Genomic DNA, 20,483 nt, shown 5'->3' with positions numbered 1-20,483 from the left:
GCACTCCAGCTCATGCTGCTTCTCAGCGTGTCTCCTGAGCTCTTCTGGATCTTCTGTTCTGGATTACGTTTGTAGCAAATGCCACAGTGGCCAGTCCCAGAGGGGACGGGCAGCCTTGCCTTGGTCTGTTCCTCTGACGCGGGCTCCTGTGTTCCTGACCTTCCGTGGACGTGGGTGGTGTGCGTGATTCAGCCCACGGCTTTTCTTCTACTTCAGCGTTTCCCTGCCTTGACATGAGCTGTCACCGTGCCTGTGAGGTGGCTGCATAAAGAAGCCACATCACGGATGTTCCTGATTCCAGTTGGTCATCAGCGTTTCCTTCCGTGTTATTTTGGAATCTGGATGAGCGTGGGGTCCATCCCTGATCCACTCAGCATCCTGACTGTCACAGGCCAGGGAGTGTCCATGTCTTGGCCCCAGCCCAGTGCTTTCAGCCCCTGGCAGCCGCTGGACTGGAGGTGGCAGTCTGGGAATGCCAGGGAGACGCCCCTGGGACAAACGCCAGCCTCCGTCACACTGCATGTTTTTCTACGTGTGCAGGAAGAAACTGGCATCGAGATGGCTACGGTGGTGGTCAACAGAGGAATTTTATTAGTCTAGTAATTATGCTTACAGAGAATCATCTTGCTCATCTTTCTCCTTTGATGATTGCTCTTGGAGTTACATCTGCACGCTCACTTGTTGCAGATTTTGCTACATTTTTGTGTTGTTCCAAGACATTGGATCATGGCAGGTGTGATGGCTCACGCCTGTAATCTCAGTAACCCAGGAAGCTGAGGCAGGAAGATTGCCAGGTTTGGGGCCAGCCTCAGCAACTTAGCAAGACCCTGTCTAAAATATTTAAAAATAAATAAAAAGAGCTGGGGTGTGGCTGAATGGTTACGCACCTCAGATTCAGTCACCGTATCAAAAACAAAACAAAACAGATATTGAATGGTATCATCGATTCATATCACACATGCACGGCTCATGTGTCTGTTAATTTTGTGTTTATACACACCCTACATTTGTAGTTTAGAGGACGTTGATGGCTGTGCATAAGATTTTGTTATTCAAGAGAATCTTGCAAAGACATTAGAAAGAAAAGGTATTTATATCTACCCCTAAATCCATGATAAAAGATCCCTGAGGGCGTCTCTCTGTGTAGATGTTTCCCTTCCACGAAGTGCATGCGAATCCATTTGTCTTGTTTCCCAGAGTCCTCGGGACACGAGGGCAGACATTCCAGTCTGTGGTCCTAGACTACAGTGAAGTCATCCGCTAGTAAAGCACACTTCATTCTTGTTCCCTTGATCCTGGTGGGAGCTCGGCTTGGTGGCCCACAGCTGTGCCTGGTGGCTCTCCTTGCCTGATAGGTCCGGTCCACCTCTCCTCTTCTTCCTCCCCTTTTCTCTCTTTTGTGTGCTAAATCCCAATGCCTGGCAAAGAGTAGATGAGCAAGAAAAGCTCAGGGAAATTCTGGGTGTGTTCCCTGTTTACATCGTCTGCCGCAGTGTCTTCACCCTTACTTGGCAGTTCCTTTCCAGCTTCTGCCTCTCACCAGCTGTGTGGCCCTAGGAAAATTGTCACCATCTCTGGGCCTCATTGGTTCAGAATGGTGCAACACTGCAGTTGGTTAAGGCTACTACAGTGAAAGCCAAACTTTAAAAAGTTACTGTTCAGCAAAGAAATTTTTCTCAAAAGTAGTATGAGAAAGCCACATTTCTAAAACAGAGAATTGCTGAGGGTCTTGTTGAGGGCAGTGTGGTGAGTGACAGAATTCTTTGCTTGGACAGGCTTCACTCGGGCCTTAGAGCTTCCCGTAGGCCCACCTGCACCTCCTTGTAAATCCAGTTACAACAGAAGCACCCTGTCAGGTCACTTCCACCAGAGGCCCTGCAGTTAACCTGCGGTCACCCTCCCTAGCTGATGGGGCCCGATGGCCCTGGTCCCAGGGTAGGAGTTCTGTTAGGGCAGTTGACAGGACCCCTCCCCTCCAGTGACTTGCCACCCAGCTTCTCCCAGCTGTGACCGCCCTTGTCCATGTGTGTTCAGAGGCTCTCATCCAAGGGCCCTGCAGGGGTCCCTGTCCCACCTCCAAGCCCCAGCACCGTCTTCCGTACCGAGCTCCAGCAAACGTCCCCGAATAAGTCCCTCTTCAGTGAGAGAGAGACCTGGGGTTCTCCACACATGGCCGTGAGGTCGCGCCTCCCCGAGCCTGCGAGGCCCAGGACAGCACTGTGTCTGTGCTCTAATAGGTCAGGGACAGCCTGGGAAATGATGGGTGGACTTTAGGGACTCGCGGCAAGATTCCATCCTGTGACAGTTACCTAATATCTGAAAACCAGCCTAATGTTTAGCTTTTAAAATGTGCAATATTTTTCACTTTATAAACATTTAGCTAAGATGATAAAACACCCACTGTTTATGTTTAAATCATTTAGCAATGGCACACAAAATTAATAATGCAATATCTAATACCAAATATAAAATGCAACACAAATATGGAATGCAAACCTGAACACGCATAAAACAAACGTGCTATTATTGAAATTTGACTGTGGGCATCGTTGTCCTCACAGGGACATGGATAGGAATATTCTGTGTTCTTTACTGTCCTTGTGTGACATAAGAAAACCAGTGCTGCGATATTATGTCCAGGGTCTACTTTTCAGAGGATATTTCATAAAATTAATCATTACACATTTCCAAGCTAGATATTCATGTAGTTAAAGAATCCAAATTCATCTATCTGTCTTTTTATTTAAAATATTGTTCAGTTTTTAAACTCTGCCTCCCAATGTTGGGAGGAACAAGGAGGCTCTGTTTCCCTCGTGGTGGTTACCCCACCCTCACAGCTTCTTAAGAGTATTGTAAACAGCATAAACGTCACACAGACTCGGAACCTGCTTTGGACATCTGGCCCCTCCTAACGATGCAGAAACTAAGCTCCATGAATGGTGGCAACAGGAGACGAGCTGGGACGCCGAGGTTCGGTACCCAGTGCCAGCTCTCTGTCCTGCAGAGGACTTCAGCTGCCTGGACTGTAGTGGGGGAGGGGGCTGACATGTTGAAGTGATCTTGATGGACACCATGACTGAGTGACAGGTGTCCTGCGGGGGTGTGCGCGTGCGCGCTGTGGGTGTGGAGCACGGGTTCTTGTCTCATTACACTCCCCTGTGGCTCTGAATTTTTTTCATTTTTATTGATCCATGTCGTCTTTTCATAACGGTTTCACACTCAAGTGGCCCTCACACTTTTGACATGAGGTCGCAGAGGAAACCTCCAACCGCGGCGACAGCCGATTGGAAAGCTGTGAGAATTGACCACACTTGTCTGTTCCTTAGGTCAAGCTAATGCCTCCGGCTCCCAACGATGACCTGGCGACGCTGAGTGAGCTCAATGATGGCAGCCTGCTGTACGAGATTCAGAAGCGCTTTGGGAACAACCAGATATACGTGAGTGCCCTCGGGGTGACCTTCTGCTCCGCCTTGGCCCCCCCGACCTTCAACCTGCAGACCCTGCAAGCACCAGGCTCCTGGTAGCTTCTGCTCCTGGTGGAGCTAGGTCCAGTGTCCTAGAGTTCAGGTTCATTCTGGTTCGTTTATATGGGGCAAGTGCTGCCGGGTTCCAAGTTTCAGAGCTAGGTGTAGATGCGAGTGTAGACTGAGCAAGATGTGAGTACTCACCACGGTTGAACTTTCCTGCTGTCACCATGGCTATGAAGGTCTTGCTGCACCCAGCGGGATCGGCAAACCACTTGTAAGAATGCCGTGCCTCCGCTCCTTTGCTCTACCCTGCCTGGCCTGGGAGAGACGCTGGGACAACTCATGGACTATGCACGAGGGCTGCTCGTTTGCATGGGAAGAGAAACTGTTGTTGTTGTAAATCATCAGGAAGCTCCTCTGTGTGTAAAGTAGATAATTCATACACGCATTTCTGATAACAGGACGTGAAAATATTACCAGAAGACAAACAGTACAGAGAGCTGATTTGCAGTGGCCCTACCTTGTTAGAATGTCCCTTCTTCCAATGCCGAGGACAATGTAGGTACCTCGTCATCTGAAAGCCCGAGGAGGCTGAGGCTGTCCCCCTCCCTCCTTTGCCCCCACTCCCTTTGATTGTTATTTTCTGCACAGAGCAGAGAGCAATTCAATCAGAACGTCTGCAGAGAAATCTGATGATGCACATACCTGTTATCCTTTCTTGATAATACCCATTTTTCCTAATCTACTGAGAAATTGATTAAGTAATTTCCATGTAAATGTGAAGTATGAGATTTCTTTACAAGTCATAAATTGTTAGATACTGATTAGTCTATGAAAATGCAATACAGCATCTTGACGCTTGGATAAATTGCCTGCCACCGTAAATACACTTAAAAGTAAATACTTCTATCAAAATTAATGAAAGTGAATCATTGGCATTAAGAGGTGAAAGCTGATTGCTTTGGTCTGTTACCACCCTGGTACTTTTGTAAAGTGTGCGTGGTTTGCATCCCCAATATCATATTTATTCTTCTTTTTAGGCTTGTTACTCTTAATTATAGTGCTGCCTTCCTACAATGCAGAAAGACTCTTGATGTTGGTGTTCCTCGCCCCAGGCTCCCAGTGACTTGGGTCCTAGCTCTCCACTTACACACAGATGTCCTCTGTCCACCCTCGAGCCACCAGCCCCTCTCCAAGGCCGGCCCTGCCTTCCCCCGGGGGCTTCGTTCCTCTCAGTCTGCTCTCACAGTGAACTGAAGTCACTTTCACCCACAAGGCCCTCTGAAAGCCTCTGTCTGGACTGTTGCCTGTGGCTCTTACGTTTCTCCTGGAGGCAGACCACTGTCGGTGTCCCCAGGCGAGAACCTCAGCTACAGGACTGCATGCCCTGCACCCACCTGGGTCCTGAGCAAAGCACTGAGGACTTCCTTTCCCATCCCTCAAGGGCCTGATGTCGCTTCCCTGCCTGTTCTGGGGCTTCCCTGAGACTCTTCTCTTTCCCCAACATTATCTTTCTTTCCCATGAAAGACGGGGGTGTGGGGGGGAGCCTCCACTCAGGTGTTCTCTAGTGAACCTCCCTGAGCGTGCAGGCTGTCAGGGGTCAGGGTGGACTGTCACTAGCACAGCATCTCTGTTGGTGGCTGTGCTCCCTGTTGGTGCCTGGTTGACAGCTGGCTCCAGTGTTGGGTGCTGGGCACACAGAACACACACTGGTCATGCTCTCAGGAGGCCTGTCCAGTGTTTTTCAACCCAGCAACAGACTCTTCCTGCCGGCTTATCCCAGTCCTGGCTCTAACATGTCTTCAGGATAAATCTTGCTCTGCTCAGTTTCTCTCTCTCTCTCTCTCTCTCTCTCTCTCTCTCTCTCTCTCTCTCTCTCATCAGAATTAACATTGCCTGTATTTCTCAAATTCATGTAAGATCTAAACTTGACACGGTGTGAGGCCTGGCTTTCCTGTCCTCTTACCTGAAATATTGAAGAGCTAAGCCACCTAGGATCAATGTCGTAAAAGGACTGCTCTGAGTTATGGTGTCTGATTCACATCTAATGGGTCAACGTGCAATTTAAACATTATAGGTTTAATAAGTTATTTTTAAGCATCTTTTGTGGACTGCTAGTCATGTAAACATCTTATTACAAGTCTGCAAAGAAATAAGCATTTTAAATATCCCGGATTGCGATTTGATCATTTGAGTCTGTTGGATATGAGAATCGGGGTTCCCCCTGTGTATGTCTTCATGTAATTCTTCAGCCTCACTTCTCTTATTTTCATTTACAGAAGTATCAGCTCTTGATGAATTGGAACTACCAGCCAGGGCTCCTTCCCCACAAATAGAAAACACAAGTTTAGAGTCCGAATCTTGACATTATAGTAAATGGAGTTGGCCCTCCCACCTCTCCCCTCCTGCTCCTCCCCTGGCCTGGCCTCCTGGCTGACAGCAGCACTGTGTGTCCAGCCGGCTTCTCTGCCCCTGTCCACCTCTGCCTTTCCTGCCTCCTCTAGGATACACACGAGGTGCCGCCCTCACTACAGCCGCCTGGCGCACATACATTTTCACTCCTGCATTTAGCACTAAACTTCAAATAAATGCATCCGCTTCTTGCTCTCCTTCTGTCTGTTCTCAGTGCGGGCGCTGGGATGATCCTGTTGGAGTGTACACCTCTCCTGTCCTTTCTTTGCAGAGAGGACGTCTAGTTCACCCTGAGGAGAGCCAGAGCCCTAAGGAAGCCCATGGGCCTGGAGGCTTGGCCTCCTGCCCCTGGCCTTCCTAACTCGAGGGCTACAGCTCTTCTCTTGGGTCCTGTGCTCCGGCCATCCTGGTCATCTTGGTGTCCTCTGAGCCCATCCGGCACCTCTGTGCAGGACTCTGTCTGAAAAGCTTGACCAGTGCTCCCTGCCTCCCTCCCTCCAGCATCCTCTTCGCCAGAGCCCCCAGGCCCCTCAGCCTGTGCACGCTGCAGCACCTGCTTTCCACCCTCTCACCTGGCTGCGCATTTCTCCTAAACTTATGCAGTACTCTGTTTTTCTTGTTTAGACTTCATTTTGTGTCTCCCACCCACGCACACTCTCCAGGCATGCACAGAGGTGTGCACATGTGCGTGTCCGTATCCAGTGGACGGAGAGTTAGCTGCACAATAAACACCGAATAAACAAGAAGCCTGCTCAGACCACGTCCCCATTTTCAGCACAAGAGAAAGAAGTTAATGTTTGCTTATTCCTGGCAGACAGCTGGGGCTGGTATGAGTGGTGACTTTCCTCAGAGCCCAGATCAAGTGTTAGTGAATCCGCTGTTTGATGGGGATCTTCATCTCTTTTCTGTAGTCTGATTTGTTATGTAATACGATCTTTTGAAACCAACGGTGACTTACTCTTCTACAAATTGTATAGCATTCACTTGAACGTTTAGAGGGACGTTCCATATCTCTGCAGCAGTAGGAAGCTCCCAACCTTCAAACAGAAAATGAGTGGTGGGTGATGAGGCTGTGCTTGCGGGAGAAGCATGGAATAGAGCACCCTTCCCCAGCTGCCCTGCAGCAGTCGGGGCAGGGAGAACAGAATGCAGCCTCCAGTCCTTTATGGGCGGCAAAGAAGCTTGTCAGCAGAAATCTGCATAAACGCACTAATGTGACTGGAGAATTAGGGAGGAAAGAGCCACAAAATAAACACAGGGCTCAGAACATTTGCTGAGCCAAGCCTGAAACAGCAGCGGCCCCCGCGGAGGGCTGCAGAGCTGGCCCCGCAGCCGCCGCTTACCCTGTGCCTCGCTCAGGTGACTGTGGGGCTGGCACGCTGGTGTCAGAGGTGGAGGGTCCTCCACCAGGGGAACTGACCCCTCTGGGCAAGCTGCCCCACCCTGTACTGAACACTGTGGCTATGCAATGCCGTCGCGGTTCCCTGTTGTCTGTGCAGTCTGACTGTCCACTGGTGGAGGAAGAGAAGCACATTGGCATGCAGGGCAGGAACAGTGCCAGTCATGGGAATGTCCTCCACAGTGCACTTGCTATTCCTGAGGGGGTCCTATGACTGTGGGTCACATGGGATCCCAGCGTTATGAGCCACGTCCTGGTTATCACGAAATGCACACTTTCTCAAGTTCCTTCAGTGATTAGGCCACCATGAAAATTATTCCTCAATAGAAAATGCAACTTCCGAGAGGTTTGTTTTAAAGTCTCCCATCTCCTTTATCCGCTAATTTCCAAATCCACAATCAGATCCCCAGCTTCATTTTTCTTCTGTAGAATTCAACAGTAATTTAAAAGTACTACATCAATGATAACTCCAAATCTATTATCTCATTTTTATTGCCATTCTTCTGTTTGTTGTTGTTGTTTGTTTGTTTTTTGCAGTGGACACTGACCATTCCTTGTTTTGAGAAAACGCTGTGTGGAATCCTGGTTTGTAGAATTATAGGTAACGCTAGTGTCTGGCTCAGTGGAGCTTTGTTTTGCGAATGCACCTGTGTGAGCAGCAACCTGTAAAGACAGGGAACAGAAGAGCCCTCTGCCCAGTTTACAGCGGTCACTTTGTCTTGACTGTTTTTCAAAATGTATTGGAGAGGAGTTTCTTTCATCCCTCTCACCCATCCTGGTGGTTCTGACATGCGGCTGCACAGCGGCTTGTAGACGTGGTGATTAAGTTTTATTCCTGTGCATGGCTACTCTGTGAATGTGTCCTGATGGAGTTCCAGGGTCCTCAACTGGGGGGCCTTTGAGTCCTTGCACTCTTGTTGTGAACAGCCGACAGTGTGAGCCCTGCTTCCTGTGGTACACACTTGCAGGGACTTCCGTGGGTAACGTGCAGAAGGATTGCGGGGGTTACCTAGGACAGGAACCCCGTTGGCGTAAAGCAGGTTCTGCCTCAGTAAATGTGGCCAAATAGCTTGCAGTGTGGCCAGTGATTTGTTTCATTAATGCTTAGATTCCAGCCCTTCCCGCAGCTGTGCCCTGGTGCCTCGTTGTGACCTTAGTTCATACTCCTCTGGTAACCAACGACAATACTGATGAACGTCATGGCTCGTTAAGTTTCCTTTGTGAACAGTCTGTTTGGTTATTTGCCATTTTAAAGACGTGAGTTTTCTTTCTCTTTCGTCTGGATACGCAGGAGTTCTTACATACCAGAATATTCTTCCTCTCCACATGAGCATCTTGCATGCACCTCCTTCTGTACTTCTGGTTTTTCTCCCGAACTCTCCTGGTAGTGTCCCCTCTTGAGGGTTAGTGGTTTTGTGTCCTCTTTTGAAGAGAACTTTATAACTTTCATATTCTTGAGGGTTAGTGGTTGTGTGTCCTCTGTAAGAAATTTTGGTCTTGATCAATGAAAAATTTCTTCTATATTTTCTTCTTGATGTTTGATTGTTTTAACTTTTACACTGAAGGCAGACTACCCTGTGGAAAAGATTTCAAAGCCCTAAGACAGTAGGACCAACACGTGTCTCCTGCTGCGCTACAGAGCTGCCCATTACAAATCTGATGGACTAGGGAACTGGCCTCTTTCAGAATCTATTTTTTTATTGTAATAATCTGTTTGCTCTCAAGCCAATTCAAAATATCTTAATTATTGTAGCTATATATTAAATCTTGATATGTCCTAATCAATCAAAAAAGTCCTAATTTTGCTCTTCAAAATGTTCAGACAGTAGTGACCTTTGGACATTTGTATACATATTTTAAAGCCAATTCAGCAATTTCAGTTGGATTTTAATTAGTATTATTTCAGATATAATTCATTTTCCACTTCATGAAATGTTACAACTCTTCTTTTGGTCATCATTAATTTCCCTAAAATATTTTCTAGTTTTTGGTTTAGAACTCTTTCCCAGGTGTATTAAATTTATTTCTAGGAATTTTTCAAATTTTGAGAATATTTTCTTACTGGAATATGAAAATTCCACTTTCTTATCATTTGTGAATACTCTAGAATGATGCAATTTTGATTTTTTATGATCATCTTTTCTTTATTGGACTTGTTAAATTCATAAGTAAACTTTAATACATATGGATATTCTGTTTTTTTGCATACAATGCCATTCTCTAGTTAATGGCTTTTATTTTTCATTCTTAATTCTCTATCTTTTTTCTTTGTATTGTTTTGTGAGCTATGCCCATTGATTAAACAGTGACTGAAGTCAGCAATACCAGACAGCCTATTCCATTTCCAGACCCAGGGAGAAGCTCCAGTGTTTTATGATTGAGAGGTAGTTTGAGTGGCCACACCACAGCTACAGTTACTTTCCTTGGATTAGGTAGTTTAATGTTTTAAGTTATCACTATCTTTAAATCAAGAATGGGCATTGACTTTTATTAAGTGCTTTTACTTCATTTATTAAGGTGATCCTACATCTTTTTGTATTATTAATTATAGGTGTTGATTTTCACATATGAAGGCAACATTGCACTTCTAGAATAAAGCCTATTTGGTTGAGATATACTAACTTCTTATTTCCTATATTGCTTGATCAGTTGGTTATACTTGGCTTAGGACTTTGGCACGTATTTTAATGAGGGAGGTCGGCTGTACTTCTTCTATAACACACCGTGAGAGTCTGACACCACGTTCACGGAGGCCTCTTAAAGTGAAATGAGAAGTGTTTGTCTGTCGTTTTCTGGAATAACCTGTATAACATTGGTTTATTTGGTACTCAATGCCAGGAGGAATTCACCTAAGCTTCCTCTGTGCAAGGGGTTTTAGACATCGATTTCTTTTTGTTCACAGAAAGGAGCTGTTTGGGTTTTCTGTTTTCTCTGTTGGTGTGGGTGAGACGTGCTGTTCACCTTGTCTGAGGGTCCGACTCGGGGGTGAACGCACTCCGCTGTCTCCCCTCACGGATTGTGTTTCTGACACGGGTATTTGGTGCATTCCCTCTTGTTTCTCTGATTGTTCTTATCAGGGTCGAGTTTGTAGATTTTCAAGGGATCACCATTTAGATTTTTTATTTTTTGCTTTATTTCTGTTTTTTCCTATTCCACCGAGTTTTGTTCCTACATTTTTAAAATTTTCTTCATTGTTTCTGTGTAATTTGATGTAATTTTAAAAGCTACTTGAAATGTACACCCAACTCACTAACTGCCACTTTCCCCTCCTCTTTAGCACACACCTCTCAGGCTGTATTCTTCATATACCACACCTGTAGCTGCAGCCAATTGGTATGGTCTGCTTTAACCAAACATTTTTTTTTTTGGTACTGGGGATGGAATTCAGGGGCACTTGACCACTGAGCCATATCCTCAGCCCCATTTTGTATTTTATTTAGAGACAGGGTCTCACTGGGTCGCTCAGCACCTTACTTTTGCTGAGGCTGGCTTTGAACTTGTGATCCTCCTGCCTCCACTTCCTGAGCTCCTGGGGTTATTGGCATGAGCCACCATGCCAGGCAACCAAAATATTTTCTTATTTGTATTTTTTTTCCATTTTTACTCATAGGTTATCTGCATATATATTGTATAATTTCCAAATATTTGGGGGAAGCATCCATTACTGATTGATTTCTTAATTGAAATGAATATTTTAAAAGATACATTTTATTGTTATGTTTAGAGTATGTAACATTTTGTCCTGATGCATATAGTGATTACTGCAGTCAAGCAAATTAACATATCCATCACTTCAGTCACCTGTTTTGTTTTGGAGTAAAATCCCCTAAACTCTCTCAGCTAATTTCCTGTACATAGTTCAATATTCCATTTTAATTCTACCATGATCAGAGAATAAATCTGTTGACTCGGATCCTCTACATTTAATGAGATTGAGCTGGGCCCAGTGGTTCATGTCTATAATCCCAGCAACTCTGGAGACCAAGGCAGGAGGACAGTTACCTGGAGGTCAGCCTGGGCAACTTAGGGAGATCCTGTGTCTGAATAAGAAAAGGGCAGTGGGGTAGCTCAGTGGTCGAGCACTCCTGGATTGGGCCCCCAGTGCCCCCCACCACATACACACACATGCACACAAATAATAATAATAATAAATTAAACAAATAAATGAATTTAATGAAACTGCTCTAGTTCACCTAAGAGGGATGCATATTCTGCCATTGGTAGTAAGGATGGCCTATGTAAATTAATAGGTCAAACTTAATTATTTAAAATTTTGTTTGCTTATTCCATAAACCATAAAGCAGAATTTCTCACCATCATTGTAAACTCATACTGTCTCCCTGTAGCTGTGCTTATTTTCTTAGGAATGATGCTGGATCTTGTTTACGGAAACCACGTTTGCTCCGTCTCCTTCTTGCTTTGTCAGTCTGTTCCCATGAAACGTCCCCTTATTGGGGGCACTGCTTCCTAACTTGCACTTTGTCTCACCCAGCGTTGTGAGGATCACCTTCTCGCCTGGTAGTACTGTTTGTATTTGTATCTTGCCTCTTTCTCTGACATTCAAATTTTCTTAGTCTTTATGTTTAAGGTGCTTACCTTTCAGGTAGCACGTTTCATATTCTAATCCAGTGCGTAATCTGTGTCTTTTAACGCAAGTATTTGTAACCTTTGTATCTGCTGCACTTACGGATGCGTTTGGGTTTAAATCCATCCTCTTATTACCACTTTCTTTTATCTGTTCTTTGTGACTTTATTGATCTTTGTTAGTTAAAATGTCTTTTTGATTCTTGTGCTTTAGCAACACAGAGCCCTCCCTCTACTTGCTTCTTCCTATGCATTTGTTAGTTGCTTTAACTCTGTATTTTTATTTAGACTGGCTCACAGAATCCCGTGATGAATTTTTAGCAGCCACCCATTTCACTTGTTATGTTTAGTGGAACAAATTTGAATTTTTCTATTTCTTCAATTACAAATATTTGAAGCAATTTGCAGCAATATGGTATTCCTTATTGTCTATACCTCCCATGATGATCTATAAGTCATATAATTTTTATTCTTTTCAGATTCTATGCATTGGTTCCTGAATTATTTCTGTCTTTTTTAACAGACTTTCATTGGGGATATCCTTCTGCTTGTTAACCCATTCAAGGAGCTCCCAATCTACTCTACCCTGGTGAGTATAAACTTAAAATACCTTTTAATGACACAAAGGAACTCTCTAGGGATACACCTGTGTGTCAGATGATTGTTTAGAACAAAAGAAATAATAATGAAGGTCACACTTCTCAGAAAAACATTTTAAAATTCTCAGTGAATGGTTGCATGTTAATTAGTTTGTTCTGAGGAAACTTTGAAAATCAGAGTTATTTATCAAAAGTATGCTTAGCACTAAAAGTATTTGATTCTTCTAAGACAGTACTCACTGGACAGGCCAAACTGATGGCTGCTTGTTCCATACTCTCCTGTTAACCTGGGGATCTGTGCCTTAAAGCCCTTGCTTGAACTCATGAATTCTTCCTAAAGAGATTCTGTTGGGTTGAAGCGTGGGACAGGAAAGGAAATAGTGTGTGTGTAGATTTTCCCAAATGACTGGCTAGTTTTAATCGTAAGACCTTCATGATTAAGAGATACATTACTTTTGGAAAATTATTCCAGCCAACTGGAAAACACAGGATGATGTGGAAGCAGTAGTGGATCGAAGGCTGTCTCAGAGGGCTCTTAGGTGTCAGTGTGTCCGTGGGCCAGCTCAGCTCTACAGTGGAATTCACACTAAGGAGTAGGTGTGTGGAAAGTAGGAGATGGGGAGTAGATGTATCCTCCTGAAGCCCAGTCACACCCATAGATAGGGGGGAGAGAGGGACAGACAGACAGAGGTCACCCTCTGCAGGCCCTCGAGGCATCAGGTCTCACGGCACAGCTCAGGAGAACAGCACTGCGGCTCACTAGGACCCTCCCCTGGGCACCAGAAGTCAACTTCATAAAACTGTCTTCATTGTCCCAGTCCTACCCGAGCCTCACCCCGGGCAACCAAGAGTCCATGGACATGACAGATAAGAGCAAGAGGACTTTCCCAGTCATTGCAGAAGTTCTGTCCGAGGCTTAGCGTTGATCTGACGTGGCTTCTTAATAACTCAGGAAAAGCTCAGCGCTATTTCTGCCACTTTTCTGTTGCAGCATAAATGATATTTCTGTGAGGTTTATCTAGTAATGCAGAGTCTTGGACCAGTGTCAGATGTTCTGTAGAACTGATTCATGCAAGGCAGTGGCATCCGAAACCCTCATGCAGGTCAAGGAACAGAGGGTCACTAACTCCGCAGATGTGTCTGTGCAGAATAGTAGGCGTTTTTCCTTTGTCCGACTTGTGAACATTCCCTTTTGTGGCTGTGTGGCAGTGTAATTCACCACTGATGGAAATCAGGTCTGTGTGAGGTCCTTGTGGCCTCCACCTGTGCACTCGTGCTGCTGGGCACAGCTCCAGGAGGGGACTGGTGGCTACAGGTGTGTTGTGTGCTCAGTTTGGGGACATGCTGGCAATCTTCCAGGTGGTTGTACCAATTTATGTTCTCACCAACAGAATGTAGCAATCTGGTTGCTTCTCTTCTTTGAATAAGCGAATCCTATTTGTTCTGTCTGCCATCCTCCTGGGTATAGAGTGGAATCTATGTTGGTCTCAGTATGTTCTTCTATGAGAAGCAGTGGCACTGACCACATCTCACATGATTATTGCCAATGACATCCTCCTTGTGAAGTGTCTGTTCAAGACTTTCACATTAAAAGTGTTAAAATTGTTGGGTCATCTTTTTCTCAGTGGTTTGAGGACCTTTAAGGATTCTGGATTCTAAGTGCACGTGGGAAACACCTTGGAAGAGGGAGGGTGAGATTCGACTGTTCTTTATGTGTGTTTGACACAGCCTTGTTTTGTAAAGACCCGCTTCCCCCCTGCACTCGGGGGGCCCTTCTGCCTTAGCCAGGTCTCCATAAGGAGAGGCCTGTGGAGGTAACGTCCCTTACCCCGGAGCCTGCTGTCTGCACGGCAGTGTCTCCGCTGCAGACCTTCATGTTGGCCCTTCTCCGTTGGCCTGGGCATGGCTGGTTCTAGCGTTTCTCTGGCTTGGAGTCAGCTCATCAACTCCCTGGGGTGTGTGGGGGAGCAGAGTGAGAACCCCCTGGATTTTCAATCTTATTGCATGAAGCTTGAGAATGACTGAAATTTCCAAATCTCTTAAATATATCATTTCTTTTGAATTCTTCTCAGTGAATAATCTTTCTGCTTTTCTGGGAGATGTCTTACATAGTTTCATTCAATGTTTTAAATGATATTATAAATAATAGTCTAAATTTTTTTTCTGTATCTAGTCATCATGTAAAAGTGATATTTCAAAGAATAACATTATCTTAAATCTAGTAAGTTATTAAATTCACTTGATAGGTATAAAATCATTTAATTTTTAAAGTGCACAAAATCATGTTTTCTACAAAAAAAAAAAAATCTTCTTTTACAACCCTTCTGCCAGATTTTCCTTATTTTACCAGGTAAGATAATCATAAAATTGGTAAATGGAAACTGTAGTTCAATTTAAAAGTAAAAAATTATTCCTGATCTCAGGGGAGACTTTAATAACTCCATATCAGGTGTGAAGATGGTTTTTTAATTTATAAGGTCAAGGAAACTCCATTTTATTGGTATTTTCATAAGAGGGTACATAATGAACGGAATATTTGATTTTAACAAATATTTGTGTGTGCAAATGAGATAATCATTTTTCTCATTTATTGTTTTGTTTATGAATTGTTTCCTTACTTTCAAATGGTAAGCAAACCCTCTTTTAATGTTTCATTCATTTCTTTATAATATTGGATTCTATTAGATAATAATTAGAGATTTTTGTATTTATGCTCATGACAGAGATCAGCCTCTAATTTTTCTTTTACTATTTTTTTAGTCCTTCATATCAAAATTATGCTGAATTCATAAAAGTAATTGGAAAGTGTGTTCTGTTTCCAAGCCTGGAGAGAGTCTGTGTGAGCTCAGTGTTATTTCTTCCTCAGTGTTTGGAAGAACTCACCAGGGGACCACTTAGGCCTGCTGTTTTCTTTGTAGGGAGGGCTATCATTCTGGGTTTAATTTCACTGACAAATATGGGGCTCTTTGTGTTCTTGTTCCTTTTTATTTAAGTTTTTAAAAGTTGTGGGGGTTTTGTTTGTTTGTTTGGTACTAGGGATTGAACTCAGGGGCACTTAACCTCTGAGCCACATCCCCAGCTCTTTTTAAATTTTTATTTAGAGACAGGGTCTCACTGAGTTGCTTAGGGCCTTGCTAAATTGCTGAGGCTGGCTTTGAACTTGAGATCCTCCTGCCTCCGCCTCCTGAGCCGCTGGGATTACAGGCGTGTGCCGCTGAGCCTGGCCTAATAATTATATTTTTAAAGAATTCTCTGACTTCATAAAATCAGTGATCTAGGAATTTATTAATTGTATTAATATCTTCAAAGAAAAATATCTTGGCTTCTTTTCTTATATAGCATATTTGTTCTCATTTGACCTCTCTGCCTTTGGCCTTCCCTTCTTCCTGCTTTGAGTTCACTTTGATCATTGTTTACATGGTATAGATTTACCACTTACTTATGGCCTTTGTTAATAAAATAAGATCTTGAGGCTTTTATTTTACTTTCAATGCATCTTTACTGAATTCATAAATTCATTATCATTGAATTTAAGATATTTTCTGTTTCCATTTGTGATTTTTTCTTTGTCATATGACTTCTATAAAAATATAAACTTTATTATTTTTTCTGTTTTCTACTTTTGTTCTTGACGTATAATCTGGGCAGGTGGCCTACCAGGTTATAGTTATTCTCTCTTCTTTTGAATCTACGGATAATGTCATCTATAAATTGTGGACACTAGTTATGTTATTTTTTAAATGCTAAAATTTCCATTTTATACTCTTGATCTCTGATGAATTTCTTCATTGTTCTGTTCTTTTCTTGGCCATGTCAGTTGCTGATGGTTATAGTCTGATGGCTGTAACCCTGGGATTATTTTCGTGTGTGTGTGTGTGTGTGTGTGTGTGTTTTCTATTACATGGTGTATTTACTGACACTCATGGAATTTTGGGGTTAAACATTGAATGTTCCCAGTGGAAGTCTGCGGAGCCTGGGATGCTGTTACCTCCCCACAGGAGAACTTGCTTTTCCCTGGGGGCAGGTGAGCTGCAGGCAGGCCCCTTCCCCGCCGAGGCACTAAGGTTCTCACTGGCCCTTCTCGTGAGTCTGCTGAGAGCAGGGCTGATGTGCACAGGGCTGATGTCCATGGGGCTGATGTCCGCTGGGCTGTCCTCCTTCCCTGAGTCTGGAACGAAGCTGACTTGTCCTCCGAGCCCTGAGAGACTGCTCCGATCTCTGCTTTACTCCTCAGACACTTCACTTCCTGCGAGGCCACTGAGCTTCACTCAGAAAAAGGACCATGTGTGCTCAGAAAGGGTCACAGAAAGTCCCCCTGGCTGGTGCATCTGGGTTTCTCCACCGTCTTGGCTTCTTCTATTTCAGCACCTTGCTGATTTTCAGAGGCCTACAGTTTAGATGCTTGACTTGTATTTCATACAGTTTTTACAGCTGTTTGTGGTAGGAGAATTAACAAGTAAGCAGCTCCTGTAGATACAGGGTACCATGGGTCTTACCTATATTTATTGCACCAGTGTAAGAAAATCAGGGGGTCCTGTGCCTTCAAATCCTGAGCTTGATTGGAAGTTCATTGGGATTTAACTCAGGGTGTACCTTTTAGCAGGAATAGGGGGAGAAGAGAGAAAGTGGGAGAGCAAGCATGTGCTATCTTAAATGAACTGTGGGACATTGTTCCTGATGTAGCTACAGGATCACAGTTGATTGTAAAGCTGACCAAGATTTTACAGTGAGACAAAGTCAGTTTTGGAAAACTGAATGAAAAAACACAGAAAAATAACTGTTTTTTAAATGCTCCTCTGAATGTAGGGACACATCAATTCTGAGTGTTGGTCCAAGTTTAACATAATAAAGGGTTTAGGTATGACTTTTCTTTGTCATAGGCTTTTGCATCTTGTGGTAGAAACAATCTATTATTTGGTAGGTTTGTTTGTTTTTTAAAGTGTTAACAGTATGACAGTTTTATGGCTTCAAATAATATATTCATAGTTTTTTTTCAGAAACACATATTACTAGACAAAAGGAGACACACGTTAAGAGGTATATTCTTTATTAATGTAGAAAAATAATGTAATACATTGGGTTGGCAGCCAGAATGGTTCATCACAACTTAAAATACAAGGTATAATATCCAAAATTATAAACATATGGCTTACATATATATAATAATTTACATAACTAAATTTAATTACATGTTTAATACACAAATATTAACATTTAATATATGTTTTGCATTCACACTTCACTCATGCTCATCATTTCTAAATGTCATGGAACATAAGAAGGAAATAAATAGAAGAATATGTGAAGTAAAAGTGCACTGATACAAAGCTTTCCATACGATTACTTCATTCTACAGGGCATGGAATTCCAAAGGGCATGGAACTTTCAGAGTTCCCCTCCATTATGCAGAATCTGATGGTCTACAAAACCTAAATAGGGGCAGGTGCAGTGATTCAGGTTGGGGTGAATTAGTGAGCATCCTCTGCAGCAGTGCTAGAGGTTAATAATCTAAAAAATTGCATTACAGTGACCGTGCTGTCCCCTGGACACGACAAAGAGAAGAATATCGTTTCTGTGTCTATTTATTATCATTATATGTCTGTCTTTTAAAAATGATAATTATTTCCCAAATGGTTTGGTTTCTTCACATGGTGATAGGGTTATTGAAAGGATAAAATAACATATCAGGTGTGATCTCACCTGCGAAGATCATGAAGGCCAGGAGAACAGTGTCCATGTTCAGAGTTACAATGCCCCAGGCCATCTGTGCTTCACCTTCTCCTTGTTCACACTGGGGATCTGTCTCAGGCCTTGGTGATGTCCGTTTCTGAGTTCCAGAAAGTCATTAATCGTGGGTGCAGGACCCTCTTCTTGGCCAGGTTTATCCCAAGATGAATGTGAACATGCGGCAGCAGGAAGCCCTGTCCGTTAGACCCTTGCTGCTGTGGCGACGTCAATCTGACACTCACAGTCATTTGGCAGGCCAGCAGTGGGACTTGTGCTGTCCCTTCACGCTGAGGACAAGTGACATCGTCAGTTTTCAACATGTAGAATGTAGGAGAGAAGATGGAAAAGTAGCTAGATCTCTCTGCACTAGCTTTACAAAAAGCAACTTAAAATCAGAAGCAAGCAAGCTTTTATCAAGCCAGTTAACACCTGTGGAATCCATTAACATGATACCGTGTGTGAAATACTGAGAGACACTACGTTGTTGTCTTCATTCTTAAAATTGCGTGGACATTCTAGAGATGGAACACCAATCACACGAAAGAGCACCAAAAACAGCACTTGCGCTGAGGACAGGAACACAGGAGCCGTGTTGAGGGTGTGCGCTGATTCAGAGTCAGAAGGATGAAAGGAGAGAAATGGGATCCAGGCCGGTAAGGCCGTCCACGGAAGGGAAATGGGAGTGGGCTGAGGCTCCAAGAATGAGGGAGATACCAGGGGACAGGGCGTAGAGGGCTCTGGAGATGAGCAATACATGACCATGGAAGGCACAGTCCAGTTTGAGAAGAGCAAGGTGTTCAAAGGTTGAACGTTAACAGTCGGGCCTAGGCCTGGAGTATGAAGTTAGATTGGGGTATCCTCTCAATAGATGTCCACCCTCGAGGATCTCAGAAGCAAATGCCGTCTTTACGCACGTGCAGATTCTTGTGAAAAACATGAGCTTTTCCACAATATGCCCCTGTACCTAGGTGCTGCACACGAGAGAAACATTGTCAGTAGTGTGTGAAGCCAGAGCCCATGCCGCCTCAAGCCATCGGCTCCTGGCAGCTTCCGTGAGGTCACCATGGTCCTGACAGATGGGGCCAGTAGTGGATGGCCTCTTCATAATCTGTGGAAGTCAGAGGCGACTTCAGGAGTGAACCCGTGCCGGGTGCTGCCATCTGCTGGCAGTTCACTGAAGCATCATGTGTGCACAGAGGAGGAAAGGACGGAGCTGATCCTGATTCCCTGATCCATATTCCCAGAGGGCCCGACAAGGTCAGGGAGACGCAGCAAAGCTGGTCTGTTGCCAGCGCCCCCTTGAGCTGAGGTAGAATGCTTGACATGTCCACGGTCCTGGAGTTGTGTTGTCCCCAGTGACACAGAGGGGCAGAGCAGAAGGTGACATGGAGAGAGAAAGGAAGTGTCGGCCCCGAGCACCTTTGCTGGACACAGGAGCATGTGTGATCATGTCCCCAGTGGACATGAGAAGCAGTGGACAAGCTAGAGGCCTGTCAGTCCTTGGAGACTGGAGCTAGGTGAAACCCCCACTTTCTGACAGAAAACATGGAGGAGGGAATGTCATCATCCTATGGGGATCAGGAATCCCAGCACTGACCACCCTGAGCAGTGTCACCCAGTGGGATCTGGGGATCCTGACCTGCAAGGAGGCGGGTGAAGAGTGGGATCATCATGAAGACACCGTCTGGAGACGCCAGGTTCTTCTCCATGTCTGATCTCTAGTGAAACTCGGCCTGAGAGGAGAGGAGACCCCGAAGGGGTTTCAAGAAGCAGCGTGAGAACCGCACGCTTCTGGGTCTCTGCTGTCCCCTGTGCTCCCGGTACTTCATGACACTCAGCAGAACCAGATCACGCCCAGGGGACGGGGAAAGTGAAGCGGCATTAGGACCGATGTCTGTCCTGCCAGGAGGGGACCCTGGGCTGGCACTCCACAGCTGCACACAGGGGGTGTGTGAGGGCTGCGGTTTCTTAGTTCACTGTTCATTTAGATTCTGGAATGATGAGAAGCACAAAAGTGTCAATAAAATACACTAGACTGTGTGCCCGCCGTCCATGTGACTCTTTTAGATACTGCAAGTTACAGATGCCACATTTTCTCTCTTTACTCCTGAGGTGCAGCTGTAAAGATGCAGTAAGAAAACACGCCCTGGTCTATCTGCAACGTGTTTTCTGGGTGGTACTCACATGATGCTGTGTTTTAATTCATGGGGTCTTCAGTGTCATGGACACAGGTGTGGCAGCTGCCACCACCCCACAGCTGCTACCTTTCATTCATGTTTACTGTACACGTTTAC

The 20,483-nt window shown here is 44.6% G+C and overlaps 1 protein-coding gene across 2 annotated transcripts in view; it reads left to right on the top strand.

Moving 5' to 3' along the window:
- The window catches only part of Myo16 (myosin XVI), a 537,302-nt gene that overhangs the window by 277,701 nt on the left and 239,118 nt on the right, over positions 1 to 20,483 (top strand). For both annotated transcript variants that reach the window (XM_046454924.2, XM_058582735.1), the window contains exons 11-12: positions 3,327 to 3,437; positions 12,387 to 12,452. In XM_046454924.2, the coding sequence (XP_046310880.1) occupies positions 3,327 to 3,437; positions 12,387 to 12,452 (177 nt within the window). The remainder of the gene's footprint in view (positions 1 to 3,326; positions 3,438 to 12,386; positions 12,453 to 20,483) is intronic.

Source organism: Marmota monax, unplaced genomic scaffold (genome assembly GCF_021218885.2).
Source record: "Marmota monax isolate L192 unplaced genomic scaffold, Marmota_monax_Labrador192_F-V1.1 WCK01_AAM20220418_F8-fsc00026, whole genome shotgun sequence".
NCBI classification, from domain to species: domain Eukaryota; kingdom Metazoa; phylum Chordata; class Mammalia; order Rodentia; family Sciuridae; genus Marmota; species Marmota monax.
This window is presented reverse-complemented; position numbering and strand designations above follow the sequence as displayed.